Source organism: Exophiala xenobiotica (genome assembly GCF_000835505.1).
Source record: "Exophiala xenobiotica strain CBS 118157 unplaced genomic scaffold supercont1.4, whole genome shotgun sequence".
Classification (NCBI taxonomy): Eukaryota; Fungi; Ascomycota; class Eurotiomycetes; order Chaetothyriales; family Herpotrichiellaceae; genus Exophiala; species Exophiala xenobiotica.
The window spans coordinates 2,629,695-2,643,603 of NW_013562491.1; the positions used below are offsets into that span (position 1 = coordinate 2,629,695).

General features: G+C 52.9%; 4 protein-coding genes across 4 annotated transcripts; all 4 read right to left on the bottom strand.

The window, feature by feature from the left end:
* Positions 1 to 831: 831 nt before the first annotated feature.
* Positions 832 to 4,438, bottom strand: PV05_07207 (uncharacterized protein). The gene is made up of 4 exons (XM_013460006.1): positions 3,968 to 4,438; positions 3,733 to 3,920; positions 1,859 to 3,685; positions 832 to 1,800 (listed from the first exon to the last, which is right to left on the bottom strand). Exons 1-4 carry the CDS (start codon positions 4,181 to 4,183, stop codon positions 1,131 to 1,133), a joined length of 2,901 nt encoding a protein of 966 aa, XP_013315460.1. The 5' UTR covers positions 4,184 to 4,438; the 3' UTR covers positions 832 to 1,130.
* A 127-nt stretch (positions 4,439 to 4,565) lies between these two features.
* Positions 4,566 to 6,045, bottom strand: PV05_07208 (uncharacterized protein). The gene is made up of 2 exons (XM_013460007.1): positions 5,749 to 6,045; positions 4,566 to 5,698 (listed from the first exon to the last, which is right to left on the bottom strand). The coding sequence occupies exons 1-2, from the start codon at positions 5,816 to 5,818 to the stop codon at positions 4,782 to 4,784; spliced, it is 987 nt and encodes a 328-aa protein (XP_013315461.1). The 5' UTR covers positions 5,819 to 6,045; the 3' UTR covers positions 4,566 to 4,781.
* Positions 6,046 to 6,154: 109 nt separating this feature from the next.
* On the bottom strand, positions 6,155 to 8,470 carry PV05_07209 (uncharacterized protein). Its single transcript, XM_013460008.1, has 6 exons — positions 8,296 to 8,470; positions 8,205 to 8,239; positions 7,808 to 8,116; positions 7,636 to 7,758; positions 6,518 to 7,578; positions 6,155 to 6,468 (listed from the first exon to the last, which is right to left on the bottom strand). The coding sequence occupies exons 1-6, from the start codon at positions 8,317 to 8,319 to the stop codon at positions 6,344 to 6,346; spliced, it is 1,677 nt and encodes a 558-aa protein (XP_013315462.1). The 5' UTR covers positions 8,320 to 8,470; the 3' UTR covers positions 6,155 to 6,343.
* A 2,630-nt stretch (positions 8,471 to 11,100) lies between these two features.
* PV05_07210 (uncharacterized protein) lies at positions 11,101 to 13,585 on the bottom strand. Its single transcript, XM_013460009.1, has one exon. It carries the CDS (start codon positions 13,431 to 13,433, stop codon positions 11,349 to 11,351), a length of 2,085 nt encoding a protein of 694 aa, XP_013315463.1. The 5' UTR covers positions 13,434 to 13,585; the 3' UTR covers positions 11,101 to 11,348.
* Positions 13,586 to 13,909: the final 324 nt, after the last annotated feature.

A 13,909-nucleotide genomic window follows, 5' to 3' on the forward strand; every position in this document is an offset into this window, starting at 1 on the left:
TATCGAGCCGGGATGATCCTCGGTCAGGAAGGAGTTCAACATGCGGAAAAAGACTTCTTTCTTGCCATCTTCCGGCACCGTCCATTCCCGTACAATCAGATCTTCCTGGTCCTCTTCTCGCCAGACACGATGCCACTCATGGACCATGAATTTTGGCACCTCAATTACTCCGTGCTGGCTGTCATATTCTCGAGAGCGATGTCCAAGCCTCACGAAAGCACGCCCTTGCAGTATCTGCAGATACTCTGTATGAGTCTCGTGCCAATGACGTTCAGACGTCCATGTCGAGCCGACAGGAATGCTGATCGTGACACAGTCAGGTCTAGAGAGATCATATCTCACGGCCTGAGGGCCCTCTAGTCGAAAAACTTTGGTTTGAGTTGTTGTCTTTCTTTTGATTGCCATACTTCCCCTCAATTTGCTTCAGATGACGCCTTCAAAGCACTACAGCTTTTGTCGCGGTGGGCATCCTACCCGTACACCCGGTACCAGCGTTGCTGGTCGGAACAACAGTTTTCAGAAATTGCATCGCGACAGAGATCGACACCTTGGATGACTAACAATTGAAGGTGCCGGCGGACGGGTTCCGCAGGAGGACTTCAGCGAAGCCCAGTGACTACACTACAACGCGAACGTTCTTCGTCTACATGGAGTACTTCGCCTCTCAATGTTCTCGTGGACAGCAAAGACTTAGGTATGGGATACGCTTTCTTTCCGGGCACAGTGACGCCGTCCTGTCTTTGCTTTCTTTCCTGATCCTCCCAAGTGTCCCAACACTCTCAAGGGTGCCGGAGAACTCTAGCATTCCGTATACTCAAAATCGATATCAGATCATCTTGGAATCCATTTTCAATTTCAACTTAACAAGGTCAAGCCATATCAAGCTTTTGTGTCTATCAGTCTGTCAAAGACCCCGGAAAAGGTTCATCCCACAGCACGGCGTCGTCTCATTTAGCACCTTTGCCTCACACGTCCAGCATGTTTCTTAGTCTCGACTTCATCAGTTTTCCGTAACGCATCACAACATCTCGCTGTCACTCATCACTCATGACACCCCGGCTTCAATCTCGATCTCAGCACGGCCACTTTGAGCAAGTCGGGTGCACTATCGCTCGTTGTCACCACGTAACTCAATATCGTGAGCCATAGTCCCCTTCACCGTAGCCCTCATTCTCACCGTATCGACGTCGGCCAAATCCCTCGTTCTCATCTTGCCGGCCATAGCCTTGATTTTCGAACTCGTCCTCTCGACCACCACCGTACCCAGATTGTTCTTGCTGGCCAAAACCACCAGGCATGCCGCTTGAACTGTACTCGCCTTCGTGTCTACCGCTGGAGTATGCTCCAGGGTATTCGGTCTCGCGCCCAAATCCGCTTGGACGTTCATACGAGGTCTCTTCACGACGTCCACCATACCCACTCGAGCCGTAGGACTCTTCTTCACGTCGACTGCCGAAACCTCCAGGCATATCGGGCTCTTCACGTCGACCGCCGTAGCCGGTTTCTTCCTGTCGCCCATAGCCACTCGAGTACTCGGGCTGTCGCGCTTGACGACCATAGCCAGTATTCGAGCCATACTCGTCACCATGTCGTCGACTGCCATATTCGTTGTCATCATCACGTTGACCATGTTCTTCACGTCGCTCCGGCTGTCCATAGGTATCTCTCCCGCCTCCACCGCCATACCCGCCTGGGAATCTCTCACCTTCGTCATCGTCACGACGTCTACCGGAACTGCGCTCAGGTGCCTCGTGGTGGCGGCGTCCGTGCGATGGGCGATCATTATCCTCATCGTAGCGTCTGGACATCTTATGTTAGTACTCGGGCTCTAGAATGTCGTTCATGTAATGAGGCTCACCGTGTCTCTTCACGGTACTCTCCACCACTTGTGCGCTCTTCGTGGTGAACCTGCGACTGCCAATGACCTCCAGTCTCGCGCTGTTCGAAGCGGTTGTACTCCTCACGCTGGCCGTACGGATCACTCGTCTGCGAGTATTGAGCTTGGCCGTATCGATCTCTCGACTGAGAGTGGCCGACTTGAGTCGTGGTCTGGGTATAGGACCCATCTTGACCATACGAGTCGCGCTGGTATGTTTTCTCATCCTTGTCGAGACCACCGCCGAGAAGGTTGCCTCCAATGCCACTGGCAATTCCACCAACAAGTGAACCAAGAACTCCACCGCCAACTGCTGCGCCAGCCATCTTTCCAAACTGATCTCCAGCCTGGTTCGAAGGACGGCTGCCGGAGCCACCGCCTAGGGCAGAGTCAATCGCGCCAAGTGCGCCACCTGCTATGCCGGAAGATGACTGCTGGTTGTAGTTCAAGTTAGCCATGCCGAGGGGACGATTGCTGCCGTGGCCATGGTCCTTGACGCCTTCTTTATGGTTTTTGCCCGTCTCCACACCGCGCCGGCTAAGCTTCTCGCGGAACACGTCTTTCTCGCGTTCGTCCTTGCCTCGCCACCACTGTTCTACCACGCCGAACATCAAGCGGCGCCCATCACCTGCTCCATCTTGGCCGAAGTCGCGGAGGGCCGGATGATGGAGAACGCCGTGAATGATGCGGTTGAGCGTACGGTCAACGTCGATGCGCTCATCATCCCACGCTGCAACTATCTGAGGCACGATCCACTGAATGGTCTGTCTTGCGACTTTTCCCGCCGGCTCATTGAGTATGTTGGAGAAGTGGTCCTTGGACAGCATCGAATGGGTTGGATCAGAGGAATGGTCGTCGCTGAAGACAATGTGTTGCTTGTCCACGCTCGATTGGATGATCTCGTTGGAGCCAGTGTTGAGTTCGTTCTTGACCTGGTTGATGATAGGGACAACATAAGGGGCCAGGAGTGAGAAGACGAATTTGTTGATCTCATCTTGAATTTGTTCGATCAGGTCAGGAAGAATTGGTATCTTCTCGATGGTTTCGGTGATAGATTGCATGATCTCGTCATGAAACTCGATGATGGGATAGATCTGCTTCTGGACATCATCGAGGTATCTTGTCCACTCTTCTGGCTGTCGTGGAGAAATACGAGCGTTCTGCATCTGATGATTCACGGAGTTCTGCTTCAACTCATTCGCCTTACCGGCCTCATCCTTGCCACCGAAGACGCCGGAGGGGATTTTGTTGAGCAGATCTTGCAGGATGCTGTCATCATTGCTCATGTTTTGATATTGTTGCATGGTTCCTTCAAGCTCCTCAATTTCGCTCTGGGTTGTCTTGTCGTCGAATTCACCGCAGACAGAATGAAGAAAGTCGACACCGCCGAAAGTGCCAGTGACGACTGGGTAGACCGGATGACGCACTTCCCGAAGTTCGATTTGTGTACGGCGACCGACATGTGGGAAGACGTCACGTTCGCCAAGCTCGATCAGGGCGAGTTCGACATAATTGGAGTGAGCGGCGTAATCCTCGAGACAATGGCTGCCAGTACCGAGGAGACGAAGTGCTTCATAGAGATCCTTCTTGTTCTTGGATCGTGCATACTGGCGCCCGAGCTCGATGGACCGGCCGAAGAGCTTTCTGACGAGGCCAGCAGAGGTGTCGATACCCATGCCTTCGGAGGCAATGTAATTTTTCAGTCCTGTTTGTGGGTTGATGGAGAGTTCGCGACGCTCATCGACGGGGCCACGAAGACGACGATCGTATTGTCTAGCATCCTCGTTGTCCGCATAGTCTTTTGGGTTGCTACAGTAGTCAATATCAAATCGACCTTGGAGAATCGGGTTACTGACTCGATGTGTTCTTCAGGTCGGTAGCATCCCAGTCTCTGTGTTGTCACTTCGAATTCACCCGAACCGTAACCGAAGGACATGAAGCCCAAGACCCAAAGAAGAATACGAATGGCTTCGGCGCTGACGTATTTGACTGTGCCAACGTCGACTGCTTGACTGTAATCTCTGAGCCAGTTTCCAAAATACACCTGCTGATGTCAGCTCGCTTAGCCGAATGAATTACCTGGCCACTCACTCTCTTGACGTCGAGTTTGCCGAATTTCTTGCCGCCCATGGCACGAGCAGCCACAATCGTGAGCAGAGTGTCTTCGAGATCACCATGTCGCCAGTTCTGACCTTCGATTTTGGAGGTTGAGCCAATGTTGCCGGCACCAAACGCGTGAGCAGGTCTCGCCAGCAAGACGATGCCGACGGCACAGAGCAGGATGATCTGCGAAGACGAAAGTGCCATCTTGACAAATGAGACTGAGCTCTCAGCCCTTGGGAGAACAAGTAGACGCAGCTAATTTCTGTCGGTGAGTAGATACAATGATGGATTGCCTGTGATCACTAGGAAAGGAGGAAAGGAGGAGATAGGCTGGCGGAGGTCAACAGATCAAGTGCGAAGCAGTAGAATCACAGTCAAGAAGATTCAAACCAGCTGTGATGCTTACTACGAGCACGAGTAAGTGAAGGAGATGTGAAGTTGATGTCATATCCAACGACGTGGCCTTGTGGGTGATGGTGAGGAAGCCGCGCTGCTTCAATCCAAGAATGCACCAATCAACCCCGCCGTGCCCGCCATATCCTGCAGTCAGGCGTCTTGGTATGCTTGGCGATGTTTCAGAAATAGCTTGTCACCTTGTACATCTCATGAGGGTCAAATGATGGATTTCGTGGCAGTCCATGAACTGGAGTGATGAACTGTCGTGGCCTCAATGCACCTTCAAGCAAGGCTGGCACAGGCATCACGGACGGAAAAAAGGGTTCTATACAGAGTCTTGGCATCGTCACAAGGCTGGACAATGCATCGGGTATACCTAGGTACGTAGTATATTCCAATACTTGCATCAGTCGGACGATACAAGCTTCGATGCTTCCCTCTCTTTTCGTTTCAAAGTCATCCAATCACCCAGCGGTTTCCAGATAGCAAGTTTCTCTGCTGGTCTGAGAGTCGCTGCGAGACCGCTTGTAGAGGTTGCCACAAACGTCTTTGAGCCAGGCCATACGACTTCCCCCTCGGCATCCATCGTCCTGCCGATTTGCATGTCCTCATCTTGCCAGCCCCAATGAAAGTTTGGGTCGTTGAACTTTTTCTGTCCTTTCTTCACGAGCCAGAGAGATTCCCAGATGCCCTTCCCGACAATCACGACAGCCTCTGGCCTGAATGTGGCGATTTTCTTGTCGAGAACGACAGCTCCCTCTTCCAATTCTTGCTTGCTCAGCCCATCTCCGCTCCTTGTAGGCCGCTCACATATATTTGTATTGCCAATCTGATACAAGTCCATCAAGTCTCGTGTCTCGGCTGGGATGTGCTTCTTTGGCGTGACACCACTATCGTGAAGCAGATGCCAGAATCGATTGGATGGATGTGCATAAGCGTGCCCAGTCGCAGCAGTCATAAGCCCTGGATTGAGGCCGATGCAGACCAAGGTCAATCCTGGTCGCAGGCTGTCTACCAGGTTATTGGCCGGACTGTACGGGTCCTTTGCTGAACGCTCTTTTGTTGTGCTCCTCCTCTTCTTTAACTTCGGCGTTACAGCACCGCCTTTCGTAACTGGAGAGTCAAGATCCGAAGTTTCGTCAAGCTCGTCCGTTCCGTGAGAGAGTGATTCCGTGGCCAAAGGTCGTTTCTTCCGTGCAGAACTAGCAGGACTTGGAGTATGACTAGGTGAAGGTCTGCTTGAGATTCGGGAGGATCGTCGTGGGCTGGGCGAGTCTGCGGCAGCAGAATATTGGAACTGCATCATTCGAGTCTTGAAAGCGGCTTGAGAAGAATTAGTTTCGATCCCAGAGCTGCACCGAAGCAAAGCTCACATTGATCCGGCTCCGGCGAGCTTGAATATCGGCGGCTCTGAGCATCTTCTTCCTCCTTGGGGTCTCCCATACCGAGGCCGCACTCTTGCCTGCTCCGTACCTCAATCAGCCACTCTAGCCCACTCGTCAAATTGCGAAGTGCCCAGCGGACGGAACGCGAAGCCGCATGATGAGGAGCAAGACGACAAGGTGGCAAAAGCCAGTGAACGCCGCAGCTTCACCCTGTGTCGCACATATAGGCTCGCCTATCCCAGGCGGCACAGCTGTCCAGCTGTGTTACTCGACTCCTGGTCTTCGATAATGGCTGGCTAGGATTGACAACGACTACCCAATTTCGTAGGGGTTTTTGAGGTCACGTGCATTACACTTTTGGGCAATAGCAAGAGAAGTAGCGAGGCTCTCTTCACTGTCTCAACGCATTGTCTACGGCTCGGGCTGAACGGCACCAGGGAGCTTCGGATGGATTATCACCATGCCAGATCCGAAAGTTATCTCGATCGTTCAGTCCCATCGAAGCCGAATGTACTTCAATCCCCTACTCTCAAGGCCACCTTCCCCGTTTCGCCATTTACTTCTTTCCGGTATTGTCTGATGCTCACATCCTATGCACAGAGCTGTTCTTCGACCATCTTCTGAAGGTCTTGCCCTTGTAGTAGAACAAGAATCCAAAGAGACACCACAACAGAATCAACGACGCATTCGTCATAATAGGCGGGATATCTGCAACTTGTTAGAGAGTCTCGCTTTGGCTGTTAATGAATCAACTTACATCCATCCGCAATGATCCAGTCCGTAATGAATTTGCTGAACCCGTATCCCCAGACGTTCTTGTTGACCGTGATCGAGACGAACAAACTTCCAGCGACCGGTTTGTATGAGTCCACCGCATATGTCGACACGATACCAGGGAGAGCCGCCACCTGGATACCTGCGCACGTATACCCAATGATAACAATAGCCTCCCACGGCCATTGATTTTGATATCCAACGCTGACGATGATGTTGCCCAGGTACATGATGATAACGTAGGGGATCATGGCGACCAGACGCATCTCAGGTTCACGAATTCCGCCATTCCTTGCTGTCAATCTCGCAGCCACCCAGTCTGAGAGTGGTCCAGCCGTAACCAGACCGATCAGCGCTCCTGCGAAGACTGCGAAATTCGTGAATCCTATGGACTGACTGCTCCAGTTGTAAGGCGGCGCTGCAAAAGCTTGCGTCTGGGTCAAATTCAGCGTCAAGAACGACGAACAGCTCCAGCTGACCACGAAACTGGCGAATTCCACAATCGGGAAAGCGAACAGCTTCCAAGGGATCCACAGATCGAGCAGAACACTCTTGACCGGGGTGGGGTTAGGCGTGTACAGACCCCATTGGCCCTTGCTGGGCTTGCCTCGCCCAAGCCATGGATCGCGAGCAGCAGTTTCGACCGCAGTAAGCGGCTCAGGGGCGACGGCGATCGAGTCCGGGTTGTCCGTACGTGAGCTGTCGGACTTGAGTTCTTCGGTGGTTTCGGCGTTGGGCTTTTGATCGCCAGTAGCTAAGGAGTGGTGAATTTCGTTAGGATGTTGTCGGTGCCATTTGGTCTCCGGGAACATGAAGATGACCATCAGGGTGGAAAGCCCGATCAACCCAGTATTGAACCACCAGAAGCTCCGCCAGCCGACATTCTCAGCCATGGCACCCGAGATGATGGGTCCAAACATCAATGAGCCCATGTAGACGACCCAATAGAGGGTGTTCCATTTCCCACGGTCATGAAGGAAGAAAATATCAGCAATAATTGCTGGCTGTAAGGTCTCGGCCGGGCCTGCGCCTATGCCGTTGAGACTAGAGGGGAATGTCAATTGTTGCAGCTTCCACGATTGGATTTCAATTCGCACTTACACGCATGCACCCATGAAACTGCCATATGTCTGCGCTCTTGCACGCCAGATGGACGAACCTAAGCAAATGAGATTGGAAAAGATGTAGACCGGTCGGCGTCCGAAGGAGGTGCTCAGAGGCACCCTAGGAATGGATGAGCACATGAATGTCCCGGTCTGATCGTCGTACGTACCAGATGAAGTTGCTGAAACCCAGGACCAGGATAGCGACACCAGTAAACTGGACAGCATCCGCCAAAGAGCAGTTGAAGGCCTCGATGTAGTCGCCAAACATGGGCGCGAGGGACAACGGGCCGAAGCCTTGCACGAATGAAACCATGCTCGAAGCAACAATTGCTGAAACTTTCCAGCCGACAGACCAATTCAAGGGATCATGCGGGTTATCGGACGGCTGTGGAACCAAGACTCGGTGGTCTTTCCCACTACTCTTTACAAAGTGATGGCTTCCCACATCTGCCATGATCTCAGTTCCGGGTAAGATTCTGTAACGCGTCAGCGGACTATCCCAGTAAGAGATGACCAGGCTCGAGTCGATCGAACGCAGTTGGTCGGCGGCCAGGGAACACTTACTCGACATGGAGCTCCTCCTCGATTTGATGGAGCTCCTGCGCAAAGAACAATCGTCAGCGACTCTCACCAGAACCCCGGCTTCGGGTCTTACCTTGTCGTCGAAAGACATCTCCATGGTGGGCGAGTAGATGGACTGCAAGTAAGTGCACGAGTGCTGGATAGATCGAAGGGTAAACGAGGACAGACGAAAGGGAAAATACCTGGCCTGTGACAACGATATATACCTTGTTCACTCACTCGATAGTCAAGTGCCGGGGTGGTATGCCATATCCACAAAGCCCTAGAACATCCAGCCATGATAGGCGCAACGTGCCAAATTCTGTTCCCACGCTTGCAAGCTTTTGTCAAGATGATGACGCTGGGGACCCCGCGTGGCCCCAGGGTTGAGGCAGCCGAATACAGAAAGGCGGCATGGCTAGTGCTACTTCGTGCATGATCCGATGCAGAAGGAGCATGGAAGCTTCGGCTGGCAAAGTCGGCATTTCTATCGCCATGTGCACGGAAGGACTTTGTGGCGATCCAAATGTTCATCCTGCCAATAGACTTTGCGACAGGGGCGTTTATCAAACTTGCACCGACCCGGGGACTTGTCTCTTTGGGACACTACTGATATATATGCCCAGTGCTGCTGGATCTGCTACACGTACAGGAAAATGTCCCACAAGATCTGCGTCCGCTGTGGTACGGAGCGTAGTGTTGATAACCCTGCAGACACGAGTAGTATAACCAAGTAGATAAGGGCACCGTGCTGCAGGGTCCATTGGCTGTTGTCTCTTGAAGCGGACAACTGCTACGAGTACGGAGTGAGTACATGATCAAACGGCTGGATTCCGCACTGCTTCTGAAAGCAGAAGGTGTGCAACCCTAAGGCGTACGATCGCGTTGATCGTTGCAGGGGTATTGGTCTCGTTCGGGAATCAGTCCCGAAAAGGTCTCTGCAGAGGATGGCCGGGCATAACAGCCGACAACCTGGTCACTGGAAACATCACCCAGTCGTCCGGTACATCTGCCTTCCCCAGATTTCTCTACGGGACCCTGCAGTAAACAGTCCGATGCATCGACGTGCTCACGGATCATGCACTCTTTCCACGACTCACCTTAGCCGATGGCTACTAGCGAGAGGCCGCAACATTGCCCACACTCGTCAGTCAGTAGCGATGGGAAGGGTTGTTGAGGCTGATGAAGAACCAAGTTGCAGGAGTGAAGAGCCGGAGTTCCGACCACAGCGGTTCAAAGGATGTCTCGAGCGAGCCTGGGCACTGCACCACCACTTCGTAACCACATCCGATGCGCTGTTGTGGATAGCTCTGGTCAAGCCTGGTACATTTGGCTCGGCTCAGTATCACACCCAGGAATAGATGTCTCTTCTACCGCTCGAAGCAATAGAATCTCGTCCGACCCTCCTTACCTCAGGTCTTTGATGATCCGTGTCTGGCTTGACCGCCAAGGGCAACCAGGCTCAACGTTCAACTAGTATTAAACCGTCCCCGGAGGCGTGGCTGAATGTCGGTGAGCTCGTGGACCATTGCACAGTCTTCGTCCACTGCTTGCGAGTCATTGTCGAAGGGTGCAGGAAGCGATGCGACTGTACCATGGGAGCTCCTCATCCTCGCTCCTGGGTATGTTCCAGGTGATGTCTTTTGCAAAATGCAGATCCGTCGACATCTCAACCATCGCAAGTGAGCATGTGTAGGATGCCTCTGCATTGGACGCGGCCATGATTGAAGGATCGAAAAGGTTGAGTCGCCTAAGGCTCTGTGACTTGTCGTCAGCGTTAAGACGCCGCAAGCTTCACTGTCCTTCAGATAGCAATAACTGAGTGAGGCTCCAGCGCAAGAAACAGTCGGCGGCACCGTGACGTGAAATCCCCAAGAAACAGTCAGTGCCAGCATTAGGGCACATTCCGCAACGAAGATTGAGGCCAGCCTCATTACTTGGCGAAGACGCCAATTCCAACGTACAGTGCAGGAATGATCACATCTTGAGCAGAGCAGGAAATGTCCGGCCTTCCTGTGATAAGCAGGCTGTTATCGTTGCGGTCGATTAAAGTCACACGTCTTCGTCAAGGCCTTGCAGTCTGACTCGCGGTAGCCATCACTCCACGGGCGTCAAGGTGGCACAAACCTAGGGCGACACGCACCAGAATAATACAGACTATTACCATCTGTCCTGGTGAAATTTTCGAGTTTTCGCCATTACATGGCCTACCATAGTATTGCAACATCACTTTCGGTAAGATTGCAACCAACCATCCGGAGTCCCCTTGGTAGTGAATGCTTGGATTTCTCCGACGAAATGAGGACACCACTTGGGCGTTAGCAGGGAACACTGAGCAATACTGAATATTATTGCTTACGCATGCTTTTCTCATATTGGCATTCGCTTTGACACCGTGGAAGGACGAAGCGAGATGGCAGATTAAGGTGTCATGGAGCCGCTGGAGGCTGGAGGCTGGGCAAGTCACTTGGACAAAAATGTGGCTTGACTAGTCAGGGCGCGGACCATGACTGCCGAGACCAGCAAGCCAATTTCAAGACGCGAGACGAGCCGGCGTCAGAAGAGAGCAGTTGATTCTTGACTGGCGGCCCTAGCTGTCTAGCATCTGCGACAAGCACGTCGCAAGTTGCGTTTGACCAAGAAGCAATTTCACCAGGAAATTGCCGGTGCCCAGCTCACAACACGGGGCCCCGCGAGACGGCTTGACCGTCCTCGGGCCTCCAGCGCCTCTGCCGATGACAAGAGTGCTTGGTGGTGACGGCGAGGTCTTGTGGAAAGGCTTGAGACCACGACATAGATCTGGGGTATCTGCAAGATTCTCCAGCAAGAAGTCGCGGGTTGGAAGAGATGGCGTCAAATATACATAGAACGAGAATCACACAGATGAAAAGAATTGAAGTTTCGGATTTTTATCGTGGTGTATTGACTAGTATAGACGGGCTTCTACCCAAAATGCTGCGTGCTCCTGTTCAGTCCTTTCAGACACTGAATGTCAGGTATATGCGCTCCCGATCCGTTATATGCTGCGAACCTGAACCTGCCAATATTTTCATCCACAACCGATCAATGTAAGCGACAAAAGAAAAGAAATAAGTACAATAAAGGGTCCCGTGCCAGAAGGGTCATTACAATATAAGCTCCACCATCTTACAGGGAGAAAACTGCAAAAGCAACGGCCATCAGGCCAAAGATGGCTGATGGTACCACTGAGGAAGCAGCGCCAGTGTATGTGGCAACGCTGACACCGCCGGTGGAAGTGCCGGTGGTGCTGTTCCATGAGCCACCAGAGACTTGAGAGCCGTAGCCGGTAGATGTGCCAGTCGATGAGCCAGTCGATGAGCCGGTGCTGTTTGAGCCAGAGCCACCGGGGAAGTTGCTCTTGCCAGTACCGGGGCAAACCTTGCCAACGTCAGATGGGATCGTTGGGAAGGCGTCAACCGCGTCGAGAATGGCAACGGCCATACCGCCAGAGAAGTGAGTCTGGACGTGGCAATGGAGAAGCCAAGCACCAGGAGTGTTGACTTCGTATCGGAAGACCATCCAGGTGGCGCTGCCCTCAGCTGCAGTGCTGGTGTAACCATCAACATATGGAGGGTTGACCAGGTTGAAGGAGTAGCCAGCAGCCTCGGCATCGGCGACGGATGTGAAGTTGAAGTCACCAACACCAGAGCCAATGACGTAGAACTTGTTGGCGTGCTTGTGGATGGGGTGAGGCTCGGCGACAGGGCCGGCGACCTTGATGATCAGATCGACCCATTGGCCGGAGTAGGTCCGGAGGATCAAGTCCGAGTCAGGAATGCTGGATGGGTTCTGGAACAACAAAGGTGGGGCCTCGTCATCGCGAGTCTGGTTGTAAGCATCGACACCGTTGAGAGTCCACGACCAGGAGTCCAAGGGTTGAGCAGGGTTCTTCATGATATCGAGCACGAAGCTGGCATCGGCAGTAGCAGCAACGGATGAAGCTGGGAAAGGCGCAGCAGCGGCCGGGTTGAAGGTAACAAGGCTGGTGAGGTTCTGGCCGCCATAGTTGATGGCAGCAGTGCCGACAAGAGCATCAGAGCCACCGTTGTAGGACAGAACACCGAAACCAGAGATGACTTGGTTGATACCATCGTTGGCAACACGGATCTGGTAGTCGCCTGGGGCCTGGTCGAGCTTGATCAAGAAGCTGATGCGATCACCTCCAGCGACTACGATGTCATCAACGGCCTGAGGAACGATGAAGTTACCGTTGCTCTCATACACGTACAGCTTGTGGCTGTCAACGGTCACCTTGAGGATAGCAAATGCAGACGGGTTGATCAGAGAGATCGCTTGCCATCCAGCGCTGGCATCAACCGAGAGGGTGTAGTTGGAGCCAGAGTAGGGTGTGCAAGTGTAGTAGGCGTTATCTGGGAGATTTGCCAGGTTCTGGGTGTACTGAGCACCTTGAATGAGCTTGTTGGTTGGTGGGATGCAACCCTTGGCGGTCAAGGAGGTACCGTTCAAGATCTGGGGAACTTGAACTGCAGCGTTGGCAGTCAACACGTCGATGCCAGGGCAGTAGGTAGAGCCTTTGCCGTTCAGGATGATTGAATCAGTGCAAGCATCGTCAACGTTGGCAGCCTTCTCGATCTCCAGGAACTCATCAAAGGTGTACTGGCTCCAGTCCGAGACAAATAGGGGCTCAGTTGCAAGAGCAGCAGCGGTCATCTTGGCGACATCGTCCGAGCTGCTGCTGATTTGGCTGAAAGGAAGTTCAGCATCGTCGGCTGGGGAAATGACAATAGCACCATATAGACCGTCGCCCATCTGTCCCTTGTAATGTGCGTGGTAGAAATAGACACCAGACTCTTCAGCGGTCCACTGGTACATGTAGCTGGTACCAGGCTTGATGGAGTATTGGCTCACACCCGGCACACCATCCGCCCATGGTGTACCATTCTGTCGGATACCGTGGAAGTGGACTCCGGTGTTGTTGGCAAGGTTGTTGATGACTGTGAAGTCGACGCAGTCGCCAACCTTCAGCTTCAACGGGGGACCTGGCAGAGAGCCATTAGTGAGAATGGCATCTCTGGGTGCACCAATCTCGGAGGACGTTGTGCCCCAAGTGACATCAATGGTGAAGGGAACACATTGGGAGGATGTCGCGCAGATCGAGCTCGATGAGTTGGACGAGCCGGCGACGACTGATGAAATGGAAGAAACGAATGTGAGGGCAGCAAGGGCCTTGGACAGCCTGGAGACTGCCATTATTATGTACGGGTATATTCAAACGAGAGACTGATGTTCAACCTGGGGGACAAAGAAGGAGAAGCGAGGAGTGTGCAACAAGAGCAGTCACGGAGCCTTATGAAGGCTTTGCTGATCTGTGAGAGAGTGGCTGTCAGATTGAAGGACCAGCCATCCTGGCAGAACATGGCCCAATATTTTGGGGCCGCAAAAGCCTCCTTTAGCAATAAACGCTTTACCTCGTTTCAAGTAGTGTGATTCTGTCGCTCCACTGGAGCTATAGTTGATCACCATCCCAATATTACCCAGCCCTGCAAGGCTTGCAACCATTGGCCTCCTGATGGCGGCGTTGGTCGAGGTGCTAGCGTCAGACGTCAGCTCTCCAGAAGCTTTTTGGTCCGATGATTCAAGCATACGAGCCGGAGTTCCAAGCCTTCTTGGTGACAGGCGTCAGGTCACAAATGACCTGTGCGGTGCAGAGATTGGGATAAGCGATC